This window comes from Artemia franciscana, chromosome 2, assembly GCF_032884065.1.
Source record: "Artemia franciscana chromosome 2, ASM3288406v1, whole genome shotgun sequence".
In the NCBI taxonomy this organism is placed as follows: domain Eukaryota; kingdom Metazoa; phylum Arthropoda; class Branchiopoda; order Anostraca; family Artemiidae; genus Artemia; species Artemia franciscana.
The window spans coordinates 57,508,674-57,523,011 of NC_088864.1; the positions used below are offsets into that span (position 1 = coordinate 57,508,674).

Sequence of the window (14,338 nt, forward strand, 5' to 3'; positions counted from 1 at the left end):
TAATTTTTCTATGTATTTTCAGTTTCGCGATTCTTTTTATCAGCAAAAAAATGGGTTACCCATGGGGGCACCTTTATCTGAGCTACTAGCAAATATTTACGTCGAGAATCTTGAGAATTGGGCATTGAATTCTTATTTTTTAAAACACCTCTATTAGGGTCGTTATATGGATGACGTAATTTCACTTTGGAATTATGGGGAAGCTGAACTTCGGGGCTTCTTAGATCATCTTAACACTTACGACCGAAATTTGCAGTTCACCCTAGAAATTGAAATTGAAAATAAACTACCGTTTTTAGATGTATTAATTATTCGTAATGCTGATGAACTGGATTTTACTATATATTGAAAGCCAACACAAAACAATAGATATCTTCACTTTAATTCAAATCACCCCCCACAAGTTAAAAGAGCAGTTGTAACTTCCCTCATTGATCGTGCCCTGAATATTTGCTCCGATTCATATATAAATGCAGAAATAAACTTTATCAGAGATATTCTTTTTGGTAATGGATACCCCATTCCTTTTGTCAATAAAATAACTAACCGTAGAATAAAAAGACATTCTTGTAAAATCGAAGAAGATACTTCACAATGTGAGGCTACTGATAAGCCCTCAAATATTGTCTATCTTCCATACATCCCAAAGATCACAACAAAATAAAAAAAATATTTGCACAAAAAATAATCTGTATGTTGTTTTTACTAATAATTTTAAAATCATCAATTTCTTAAATTCAGGTAAAGATAAGATCCCAGTTACTCGCCAAAGAGGGGTCTATCAAATACCTTGTGATCTGCAACAGAAATATCATCAGTATATGGAAAAAGCTTGTCTCCAAGGACATTTTTCAGGCTTATATCATGACAATAAACTGAGAAGAGAAGTGGACTTAGAACAGAATCTTGAGGGGGTCCAATGTTGTAAGTTTTTCTATTAAACTCTGAGCAGGAGCCCCCCAAAGAGGCCTGAACTTCCTTACCCATCAAGAATTGGTGGATCCAATTTACCAGTAGGTTTGGTAAACCCAGTACAGATAGCTTTCTAAAAAGTCCATTTCTAAAAATATTACATGGACTGCTTTTCCTTTTTTGAAGCTTTGTTTTATTAGATACTCCAGCCTAACTAGGGCATTGATGGTGCTCCTTCCAGGGAGAAAGCCAAGCTGTTCAATTTGGATATGGTCTGATAATGGGGTTGAAAAATTTTGTTTTATTACCCTCTCAATTAGTTTTGCAACACAAGAAGTGAGTGATATGGGGTTGTATGAATCAACTAGTTTAGGGTCTTTTCCTGCCTTGAAGAGTCAGATCACTGTTGCATTATTCCACTCTGATGGTATTGCTGATTCTATGACAGATCTGTTCAGTAGCTCAACAAATATATCTGGCAAAATTTTCAGCATTAAATTGTTAATTCCACCAGGGCCAGTTGCACCAGGCTGGAGCTTTGAAATGATGTCTTGAACTTTCTGAAAGCTGAAAAGGGAAAAGGAGAAAGTACCATTTTTGGGACTAGGTTGATGGGGTGTGTACTGCACTGAAGTAAGTACATTCATGAAGTTTTCTAAGAAGAGATTAAGTTTACCATTGGTTGAAGATTCTGTAGTCCTTCCCATCTGTATATCTGCAGGGATGGGATTTCTTCTTTTTTTGCCTGAAAGAATCTAGAAGTTTCTCCATAACTCCCAAACAGGAGTGTTGTGGCCAAATTGTCTTCAATGAGCCTTCTCCATCCATCTTGTGTCTCAGTCTTTAGTGTCTCTGAATTTTGCTGTCTTTTGCTTAAAAACTATTTTATTCTCAATTAAGAGTCATCTAGACAAATTATTTTTTGCTTTTTTCTTCTCTAGATAGGCTTTCTGGCATTTACTGTTCCATCCTGGAGTAGAATTTTGTCTTTTGGGATGAGGTTGTTTGTAACCAAATATTCTTTCTGAAGAAACTATGATAACTGAAGTAATCTTAATAGATAATGATTCCACTGACTCATTACTTGTCTTAATTTCTGAAGCCTTTTGGTCTAAGTCATGTTTCCAAGAGTTCCAGATTTTGTCTTGGAATTTCAAGAATTTTACTGGTTGGTACCCTGACCTTACTGGGTTAATATCTAATTTCAATGATACGATCTCATGGTCAGAGTCAAAGTCACAGGGTTTTTGGATTTCTTCACTATTAACAATATCTATTGATGTGAAGGTGATATCAGTGGTTGAGTAGTTGCCTGTCTGTGGGTTCAACTGTGTATTAGGTCTTTGGGGGTGACAAGGGACAGCTTATTTTTTTTTGTTCCAGGATCTATTTGGCTTGAGAGGTTGCAATTGAATCTTCTGGTGATACAGTGTCCCATATTCTGTAATGTATGTTAAAGTCACCAGTTATTATTTTCACAGCCCCACATGCATTCACAATCAGTTTAAATTGTTTCAGGGAAAACTTATTTGTATTTGGAGCATAACAGTTTGCAGTACTAATTCAGTTGTCACTTCCAAGTAGTTTTATGGCAATTATTCCAACCTCCATTTCCCCTTGTGGACTGGGGTCATGTATTTTGTCATTTTTCACAAGTGACAGTAGGTCATCACCTGTTTTGTGGACTCTGTCCCAACAGGCAATATTGTAGCCTTTGAAATCATGGAAAGTATTCTCCTGTTTTAAGAAGGTTTCTTGAAGTAGACAAAATATCAGAAGTGTGCCTGACTAAAATGTTTTTGAGTTCTTTTGTTTTGGCTTGGTGGAATCCTCAGATATTGAATTGGAACACCTAAAGGGAGCTAGTCATTGGTGTTTGAGGGGACTAACCTGGCTCTCTGTAGCTTATTACTACTACCTTCTTGGCTAGGTATAGCCTCCTTTCCTTTACATTTTCTTTCAACTTTGCCAGGGTTGCTGGTTTGTGGAGGGTTATTACTGGTTATAGGGCTTGATTCAGCTCTGGTTAGATTCTCAGCAAAGTTGGTCGGGCTAAGGGCTGTATTTTCGAGACCAACTGGTAGTTTCTTTGAGACTAGTTTGCAAAATGATGTTATTATCTGGTTTAGATCAGATATCTATCTTGCCAAGCCTTCGAACTGTTTAGGTCCTCAAACTTGCTATGTACTTCTTGTTTAGGTCTGCTACTAGCTTGTGGTTTGGGTTCAAAGAAGGGAAAGAGTCTTTATGGGCCACAGGGACATGTTTTGCTTGTTTTGAAAGGCCCTTCTTCAAGGCATTGGCAGCAGTTCTCATGGGGACATTATTGGTGAAATAATTAGTTACAATTGCTTTCTTCTCCACGAATACTGGGCACTTCTTGGCATCAGAGGTATGGTTACCACTCCAGTTAGGGCACTTGAAAACCTGATTTTGCTTTACTGTTTTGGATTAGGGACATTCATTACGGTTGTGTTGTCCACTACAAAGTAGGCATCTTCTGCCTCTGGAGCAATTTGAAGCCATGTGGCCAAAACCTTGGCAATTGAAGTACTGTATTGCTCAGGGGATAAACTGCTTAACTGTATACCTTGCACCCCAAACAGAGATCTTCAGAGGGAAATGAACATCCAGATTGAAGGTGCAAACCAAAGGGGTAACTGATGAGCTAGAGTTTTTAAATTCCAATGTCACTTGTTTGATTCTATTGTCAACTTAAACCTCCTTGACAAAATCATCAAGATACATGACCTCCTTAGATGGGATAAAAATAATACCTTTTCTATTTGTGATTGAAACAGGGTTGGAGCTAGCACCAAGCACAAACTTTACAGCCATTTACTGCTATATCTGAAATAGAAAGTATAGCAGTAGTTACTGATTGGTTTGCAGCTATTATGATAATGGAGCCATCTGGTCCAAGTGTTTTTAACATTTAACCATAATGTCTTCTGCACTCATGATTTAGGAGGTGTTCAAACAGGTCTCTTGCAATAATCATTGTGCTACTAAATGTCAATAACCTGCTGGTCTCAGTTAGACCTTCAGACCTAAAGCCAAAATCCTAACACGAGAGTTGTTTGGGTCAGTGAGTTGAAAATAATAAAGTTAAACAACAAAATCAAATCAAAAAAAGAAGTGAAATGTCAAAAAAAAAGTTACAAGCAGAGGGGGGAGCCCTCAGTCAATAATAAATTAAGCATGCAAAATAAATCAAAAGCAGGCACAGCACTAAATTTCAAAGCAGGGTAAAAAAGGGGTTGATAAGCACTCTCAAGCAATTTATTACATGCAATATACAAGAGTCTAGGAAAATTTGCATCAGACACAATACCAGTCAAAGCAAGCCAAAAGCCAAAAATGCATAACTAAATGAGTGTACTGGCATCAGGGACCCCAAGGGCAGAGTCTCTTGGCATTTAATCAACAAACCATGGCACAGAGCTATCTTTACTTGGGAAATAACAATTTTGAGTATATTTTGTTTATTTTAGTTTCAATTTGTCTTTTCCTCCTCCATTGACATATTAATGACTTCCTTCTGATTCTGAAAATGTAACTTTTATTGCTTGATATTTATTCTATAAATCACAAATATTCAATGTAATTTTTTTTTCAATTTCTTGTCAAAACAGAGACCACATTATTAATTTATGCTGACAAATTATAGGTGAAAATTTGTCAAAGAAGCAGAGTTCTTGTTACTGCTTTCACATTGCATCATGCTGTAGTAAAATAGGGGTGGTCCAAAAACCCATTGCTATTTTTATGGGAAGCCAAAGGGAAGTGGTCTTCCCCAAAAAGAGGTCTTTTGTCCTACTTTTGGCTATCTTGGAAAGGGGCTATGTTTGGAAAATGAAACTTTCAGTAATAAATCCAGGGCCAAAAATATACTCAGGAAGTTATTACCAAGCTTCCTTGTTAAACGTCTTTTGATTTTTAAGTCTTAGAATTTTGCCTACTTGACACTAGTCTATACCTATAGAAATTTTGACAAAACAACATTTTATGTTAATTTTCAGTTATCAGTTTCTTTTCTCTGTTTTTAGTTTTGAAAGTGCAATTCCTGTTATTTAAGCAGAATTTAGAACAAAATTTAGGAAATATACTTGTTGATCCATGAAACCTCAGAAATTGGGACTGAGCATTAGTGTGAAGTTGAAAACAGTTTTGATGTACTTCATTTAAGCAAAAGATCCATTCTGGAAGGTTAGACTTTCATAGCACAAAGATTTTTAAAAGTCAGCGCCCTCCAGTGAGAGAAAGAGTAGAGGTAGTAACTTCAAAATACCTTCCTAGGACCCATCCCTGAAAGTTTCATTTTCGTAACCTAACCCCTTTCCAGGATAGCCAAAAGTTGCTAAAGTAGAATTTTAACAAAACATGTTTCTCCAAAAAATTGATAGTGAGAAAAATTACCTTTTGTAGCTGATTTGGGAATGGTAAATATTATTTTCCTTTGTCTTAATAGTACATAGTATTTAAGTAAACAAAATGAATCTAGGGTCAAAATGTTTACAGGAAGGTAGGCTATTACCAAGCTATTATTATCTTAATTTTCACTTTGGAGCAAATTAAGAAATTAAGATGTTTCCTGTCCTGATATTATTTCTAGGTTTGAGAAGATTATATACATGACAGGTCTATGCCTATCTTGATTCTAAATATATATTACCTTACCTTAGATCCTTCAGAGCCATGGGTGGTGCATAGGGCGTCTACATCAGTGGGGAGTCAGATGTTGCTATAATCTTTGTTTTACTGACATTTACTTCAAGTCTCATTTTCTTGGCCTTTTCCTCTATGGTGTCGAGTAGCAGTTTCAGTTGCAGTTTTGTTTCTTTAACAACGTCATCTGTGAAGTCCAGATCAGAGACCTGTCAGCTTCTAATCTTCATCCCAATGCCTGAAGACTGCTGTAGAATATAGTCCATTACAATGACAAACAGAAAAGGGGATAGGATACATCCTTGTTTGACGCCAGACATTATCTTGAAGAAACGCGTGCCCCTATTTTCTGTGCATACACAGCATTCACTATCCTCATATAGTGTGATTATCATTTTAGCTAGTTTGTCAGGAACTCCGTAATATTGCTTTTAGATGGCAACCATTGCTGATGTAGATGGCTTTCATGTGTTCAGTGGAACAAAATACTAAACTGGGAAAAGGTTTTCAGGTAGTAGAGCAGTATGCTACAATTGACAGCCACAAAAATCAAGTTAAACTGACACTGAACCTAATTCAACTGCAGTATCTTTTAGTTGGTCTGAAGATGAAGACTTTGGACATTTGGTAAAATTCTTGAGTGTACCTTGCCCTAGAGACCACTGTAAAAGAGCCAAACTGATATAAACACTAAAAATTGTTGAAGAACATTTTTCTGGTTAGAACACTAATAAAGTTGGTAAGGCAATGGTTGGAACAGTACTATCAGGTGAGTTTTTTTAATTGGACATCAAAAGCTTATGTATTTGGTAAACGAAGCACTTTACCCCTACATCAGAGAGCTCCTGCTAACTAAATTGAGAGAATCTGATTTTATTCATGTATAAGGCAAGACAAAAAACAAAGAATCTGGAAGAACTATAGATCTATGTTCTGTTTTAGTCGAAGTCAGATGGAAAGTTGTAAAAAGCATTAGGATGTGGTTTTTGTTGACTATATTGCAGCTGATGATCTCGGAGCTGGATCTAGTTTTTTTTCTCATGGGGGCAAATGTAGGTTTTACTGCCCCATGCTGCACCATCAATGCTGTAAATATCATAATTTTCATTTAGAGTAAAAGCTGAGCATTTTTTTTTAAAGAAAGAAATGGTACTGGTATTTATTTATTACCTATATGTTATTTATCAAAAGTGCTGGTTTTATAAACGCTATTTTTTTTTATAAACACTATTTTTCACTACTTTTGAAAGATGCATAGTATTATTGGTCTAAAAAAAACTTCACTCTCTCAAATATACTCTAAAGCTTAGGCTTGTAAAATGGTAGTTCGTTAGGCTAATTAAATATAAAGAATAACGTTCAGGAAATATATATATTGTAGTAAATACACTCTAAATAATATAATTTTGACAACAATAGATACATAAAAAAATGGCTTTTGTTCTGATGCTTTTGATGGGTAACTCTAAGCATGAGGAATTTTATATAGACTGTGAAGTCGACATAAAAATTCATTTTTTCATTGTTATGAAAACTCCTTTTTCAGAGTTTCTGTTGCTATTACCCCACGTTGCCCTCACTTACAGTTTGTTACCATGAACTGGTTGATAGGAACAGGGTCTTTATTAATGACAAAGAAAGACAGGCAGAGCACTGGAAGAATGTACTAAACCTGAAGAAGTTTTAGGAGATGATATATGAACAAAATAAATATTTTTGAGAGTTTGGAACTGAAAGATTATGAATATGGTTTAAAAAAAGGGAAGCAGCTAGTGATTTTAGGAAGTAGGCTACCTTTATACAGAGCTGGTGTTACGTTTTTTATTAAGGGGGCAAAGGTAGATTTGACTACCCCCTGCTGCACCATCAATGCTGTAAATATTATGATTTTTGCCCAACAATATTACAATTTAAGATTCAACCCCCCCACCCTGCATGCTGCTCAGGTACTTGCCGCTATAGCCCCCCCCCTAGATCCAGTCCTGCAATTATAAGAAGGGGAATAAGAGTGAGTGTGATTATTACAGAGGTCTCAGTTTGATTTCTGTAGGAATGGTTGTAAAGGTAATTTTATTTCCACAATATCTGGGTAAATGTTGGGACTCAGGGATTTTACTTTTGCAGAGTGGTTTCTATGAGCATCTCTGCCTTTTTGTGTTTGATTTCTTAATTCAGCTAATTTGTTTAATTCTTTGTGGTGCTAATAACTTTTGAGGCTCCTACTGCACACATGTTAAGGTTTCTCATTTTCTTTAAGAAAGTCTTTAGTCATAACCTCTCAAGTCCACCAGTCAACTTAATGTGAAAGAGTATTTAAATAGTTCTTACAGAAAATGTAAAGAAATCAAGTTACAAAATAATGGAGAAAAAAACAAAAAAAAAGAAATACAAAAGAAAGAATTAAAGAGATAAGACTTTAAAATTGAAGCGTGATTATTATATAAACTCTATTGTCTTATCTCATTGCCCATCACTGATTCTTTTTATGCTTATAGACATGTAAATCGAAAGTGTTTTTTTTTTATTTATTCCTACCTTACATATCAGATGGACACATTCTTTTTGGAATCTTTCATCTTCCTATTCTATATTTCTGTGTATAAAGTGGTAAAGTATGTTTTTAGGAGAAAAATCAGGAGTATTATTTGCAATCTTTTTTGTACTGATTGGTGTATCTAAAAAAAAACAATTCAAAAGTTTGGGCTAATTATGGGATTAAATGGGGTTACCATGATTAAGCATGTGTTTGCTCAATCTGTGCAGATCATGCCAGTTGGATTAGGCTTATGGCTATGCAGGGGACCCATCCCTCAGAGAATGGATGGACTATAAGCCAAATTTTCGGTGTTTTGATCCCCCTCCCCCTGTTGAAAAAAGACTCTGCCCTTTATTGGTTTCAAACAGGTTCATCTGGAAATTTATTATTACAGACATCATGCAGTAATTTCAAAAGGTCAGCAGGTGGACAGGATTTCGGTTGGTTGTATTTTTTTTTTTTCAGATAGTCAGGATATAATCCAAAGACTAACTCTTGAAAGGAGACTAAAGAATCACCGTGGATGTGTAAATAGCTTGGTTTGGAACAGTAATGGGAATCTCTTACTTTCTGGCTCAGATGACCGTCGAATTATTATAACACAATATCCTGATTATAAGGTTTGCTTGGTTTTCATGTTAAAAGTTTTAAAAGTATTAATGGAGATTGATTGAGAGGTAATGAACCAGTTATTGCCACTTAAAACTTGGTTTTGACTTGAAGCAAAGATAGATAGACTTACAGTCTAAATATTTAAGGCATTGGAAAGTACATAAACCCGAAATTTTGGTGATTTTACAATTAGCATATTACAAAGGCACAGAATGCATGGTTTAATCACCTCATTTTTGGATAAAACCCTGTTTAATATTTTGGACGAAAAATTTGAACCTCGTTAGTGATTTTCCTATGGATGATTATTTGAGGGTTTATGTTTTTAATAGGATTATCTTTTGTTTGGCTATTCTGACAGCTATTATTTCCAATGGGAGCATTTTTTTTTTAGCTCACTGTGGTTACAAAACTAGAAGATTTATTGTCTCTTTCAGATATATCTTAATAGTTTCAGCCATAAGTCAGAATCCAGTCAAATAGTCAACGTTAAACAAAATTCAACCCTTCTCTCTACTTAAGATGCGTCGATAGTGCCGCGTGGATGGCTTGGGAACAAGCAGAAGAGGGGAGAAAGCCTGCCGGAAACGCCGGCTTTAATTAGCCTTAAATTGATGGAAATAGTGCTTTTGCAGCTGGAGAAACCCGGATCGACCCTCTTCATTCCGTCTGGGAAACTCTGAAGCCAAACCTGTCGAGTAGATGACAAAACCTACCTGGGATCCCCAATAGGCTCATCTCTTAAGTAAACTCGTCAGCAGCTAGTATCTCAAATTCACCGTCGCATATGCATTGTGTATGCTTCATTTATCAAAGCAAGCCTTCGCCTTTATAGAGCAACACTCGCAAATCTCACTAACACCATTGCAGTGCTCACTTTCTGAGCACTGCAATGCTCAGATCTCTAGTTCATCGTCGCATTCAATGCAGCTAGGATCTCAAATTCACCGTCGCATATGCATTATGTATGCTTCATTTATTAAAGCAAGCCTTCGCCTTTATAGAGCAACACTCGCAAATCTGACTAACACCATTGCAGTGCTCACTTTCTGAGCACTGCAATGCTCAGATCTCTAGTTCACCGTCGCATTCAATGCAGCTAGGATCTCAAATTCACCGTCGCATATGCATTATGTATGCTTCATTTATCAAAGCAAGCCTTCGCCTTTATAGAGCAACACTCGTAAATCTGACTAACACCATTGCAGTGCTCACTGTCTTAGCACTGCAATGCTCAGATCTCTAGTTCACCGTCGCATTCAATGCAGCTAGGATCTCAAATTCACCGTCGCATATGCATTATGTATGCTTCATTTATCAAAGCAAGCCTTCGCCTTTATAGAGCAACACTCGCAAATCTCACTAACACCATTGCAGTGCTCACTTTCTGAGCACTGCAATGCTCAGATCTCTAGTTCACCGTCGCATTCAATGCAGCTAGTATCTCAAATTCACCGTCGCATATGCATTATGTATGCTTCATTTATTAAAGCAAGCCTTCGCCTTTATAGAGCAACACTCGCAAATCTGACTAACACCATTGCAGTGCTCACTGTCTGAGCACTGCAATCTCTAGTTCACCGTCGCATTCAATGCAGCTAGTATCTCAAATTCACCGTCGCATATGCATTACATATGCTTCATTTATCAAAGCAAGCCTTCGGCTTTATAGAGCAACACTCGCAAATCTGAATAACACCGTTGCAGTGCTCACTTTCTTTACTGTCCACCCTTTTGGAAGATTTCACTCAAATGGAAAGAATTTGGTGTAATTATTTCAAGTTTATCAAGTGCCTACTTCGCCTTCCCCCATGGACTGGAACTGCAAAATTGATTAAACGCTACAAGATCACATAAGCATATGTAGCAGCTGACAAGCAAGTTCGAAATCTTAATTTAAAGGTTCGTAGCCTCCAGTGCCACAATTTACTTCTACAATAAGCGAGTGATTTGTTTTGTTAGTTGTATAGTTTATTTATATGTAATGTTCGGTTTATTTGTTGACTCCTTTGTTTTGTCGTGTTTTCTGATTTTTCTTCAGTTTTTCTTTTTATGTTTTTCTTTGCTCTGTTATCATTTTCGTTAATTCGACGGGTAATTAATAAATTCTTTCATTCATTTTCAACAATTTATTTCTATAAATATACAAGTTTGTAAATCTTATTCCAAAATTTTACGGATTTTTCCGACAAATTTTTCACTCAATTTTTTTTTCATTATTGTAATACTACCACAAAGTTGAGCACGCAGACCATTTTATGCAGATGTCACGAAAATGTTTGTTATTTTAGAATAAAATTTACGAAGTCTTTAGTTTATTGGACTAGATTGTAATAAATCAATACCTTTGGAATATGTTGCTTTAAATTAATGGATTTATAATAGAATTGTTAGTTATAACCCATTTCTGGTGACAAACTATGAACAAGGTGTCGCCTGATAGGGTTGCCTGTAAGAGTTGTCGAATGCATGGAGGGCTAAAGCAGAATGGTAAATTTTGGATCTATGACACAACTTTATAGCTTTATTAACAGCTATCCCCTATTGGTACTTGGGGGGTTGCTGTATTTGAACACTTCCCCTCTCCCCAAAGAAAAAAAAGTTTTTTTTTTGTCTGACGTGTAAAAACGTAACATATAAACAAATTTGTTATGTTTTTTTCATCTTTTGACGTAACCCCCCTCCTCCGACTAAAAATACCCGAGTGGTGTTAAAAAGTGACAAAAAAAATGTTTATTTATCCTAAAATTAAGCTGAAACATAGTTTCAGCATAAAACATAGTTTCATAGGTTTGTAGCTGAACCCTGTAAATGACAATGAATTGTGTAATCACAACAGTGTCCTATAAAATTATTCATTATTAAAGTGTCACTTTTAATACGACTATAGTGATAGTTTTTTTTTCTAAGGTGAATTGAGCTTTATCTTTTTTTTTCTCAGTCCATAAATATATTCCAACCTAAAAATGCTCTGCTAGAGAAATTTTACCAACGAGAACAAAAGCATTGTCCTTACTCTGAATGTGTCTACAGAACGCCCTCAAGGTACACCAATATTCGTTGGTACACCAATCTGATGTATGTTGAATCTATGAGACAACTTTATAGCTTTATTAATAGATATCGTATGCTCCTGCCACTGCTTTCTCTGTCGCTGAATTTTATGGAGATTTTGATACATTTTCCGCAAAAGAAAATTTGATTCTCGTAAATCCTTCCAAAAATAAAAGTTGACAAAGGTCAATGATTTTTATTTTGCATCAATGTTAGCAAATATTCATATATTAATTTTCGGAAAGATTTTGAAGAAATCAATTTTATTTAGGAGAATTTAGGAAAACTGTGGAAAATTCAGGGATTTCTGGAAACTCTGGCAAAACCCTGTAAAATTCAGGGATTGTAGAAACACTAGCTCCCGCTCCCCTAGCTCCAAACTGTTTGCTTAGCCTTTCAATTTTTTGATGTATTTTTTTATGTATATATTGATATTTAAATTCAGTTCAAAATGTTTGATACTTTTGAGTTAAATTATTTAATTCAAAAACACAATTCGTTTGAAAATGTTGTTACCGATCTTAAATTCTCCAAATTATTTGTTTTCAAACCATAGCCTAGACACTTAATATACGTCTTTTTTACTTTGCAGGGTTAGAAAGTGGAGAAAATAAATCAAAAACAGTTTCCTGATAAATGAATTGCTAAAACTGCAGAAAAAAGTGAATAGACCAAATTTTTTCAGCAATTAACATTCCAGTGTAGCTCTTCATGCTTTAATAGATTTGCGCCTGCAAGCTAAGCTATACGCTTACCTTAAAATTAAAAAGTATTTCTTTTTTCAGGTTTTAATTGACTACAAGACTGTTCACAACTCAAATATTTTTAGCGCCAAGTTTTTGGCCTTTTGTAACGATAGGAAAATTGTTTCATGTTCAAGCAAAGGAAGTATAGTTTACACAGATATTGATCGCATAGAGGAAACGTCTCATTGTGTATTTGAGTGCCACTCAAATGGCGTTGTGTATGCTGTTAGTCCTGTGCCTGACGACCCAAATCTCTTTCTCAGTTGTTGCTACGATGGAACAGTTCGCTGTTTTGATTTACGACTAAAAACATCTTGCTCAAAAGAAAATTGTGATGAGGTAGGTTGAAAATGACTGTTACTTGTTTAAGGCTTAAGTCATTTCGGACCTCCTCCCCTCCCCTCCGAATAATTAAACTTGTGGAATTTGACTGTTTCGTCCAACTTTTAAAGTTATATTTTATTTTCAGCAAGAACATATAACACTTGAGGGGCAGTAACCCCGCTCTTATTCATTTTAATTTCTGTTTGGTTTTGTTTTTCAATTAATGTTTGTTTTCTATCTCATTGGTACGGGGATTATTGGGATGCCCGGGGCAATAAAAGGATTCAAAAGGGAGGTTAGTTGCCGTATTTATTCCTATCGGGTCGTAAAGACTAATAGATTTTCCGATTTTCAGTAGAATGGCCCCTATTCAAAGTTAATACGAGCACCCTGTCTATACGAAGTGGCCGGAAAAAATATCCCTGGGAGGCACTTCATTCTTCACTAAGGCAGCGCTACTGAGCTGACCCTAACTCAGTATAATTGTGTATTTATTAATGTTTACAGAAGCCAAAACTTTCCAATGAACCATGTTTTGGAATAAAATAATTTACTCTAAAATTATTCATTAATTTATATTTATTAATAATTAATTTATTAATATTATTAGTGTTGCTATTTATTAATACTATTCATTATATTTACCAAGGTTTTGCCACTTAATGTTTAAAAGTTGGCTAAGAAAAACTTTTTTGTGAACTCTGGCTTTTCGTGTAATTTTTGTATATCAATCAATTAGTTTCTGTATATTTATCTTTTCTGTTACTGTTAATTAATGCCATGATGTCTGTCTGTTACTAATAATTAATGCCGTGGATAGAGGACGTCCTTTATTGAATTGTAAAAAAACCTCTATGTGCGCAAATCTATAGAAATGTTTAATAGGAGAATTCCTGTTCTCCAAGATTAGAGCATAGAATTCTCGGGAGAATCAACAAAGTTTGGTTGAAGGTATAAATTTCTAGTTACCTCTTCTTTCTTCTTTGGATATTTCCTTTCCTTTTCTTTTCATTTTCTGCTTATTTGCAGTCCTTTTCAAAGATAAGAATTGATCGAAGATATAAATTTCTATAGACCAAGTCTATCCCTTTTTGGATATTTCCTTTCCTTTTTTTCATTTTTTTGTATATTTCCAGTCCTTTCAAATATAAACGTTTATCGAAGATATAATTTTTTAGAGACTTATCTTTTCCTCCTTGGATATTGCAGTCCAGTCCAGTCTTGGATTCCAGTCCTTTTAAACATAAAAATTGATTGTAGATATAATTTCTAGGGACCAGTGTTTTCCTTCTCCTTTCCTTTTTGTCATTTTTTGGATATTTCCAGTCATTTCAACTGTAAAAATTGATCGAAAATACAAATTTCTAGAGATCAACGCTTTTTCTTTTTGGTCATTTCCTTGTCCATTTTTCTTTTTTTGTATAATTTCTAGTCTTTTCAAATATAAAATTTGGATAAAGCTTTAGTTTCGTCAAACAATGCTGCT

At 35.2% G+C, this 14,338-nt stretch overlaps 1 protein-coding gene across 3 annotated transcripts in view; it reads left to right on the top strand.

Annotated features, from left to right (window-relative positions):
* LOC136043829 (DDB1- and CUL4-associated factor 6-like) overlaps positions 1–14,338 on the top strand; it is a 100,931-nt gene that overhangs the window by 5,718 nt on the left and 80,875 nt on the right. For all 3 annotated transcript variants that reach the window (XM_065728759.1, XM_065728760.1, XM_065728761.1), the window contains exons 2-3: positions 8,582–8,736; positions 12,568–12,867. In XM_065728759.1, the coding sequence (XP_065584831.1) occupies positions 8,582–8,736; positions 12,568–12,867 (455 nt within the window). The remainder of the gene's footprint in view (positions 1–8,581; positions 8,737–12,567; positions 12,868–14,338) is intronic.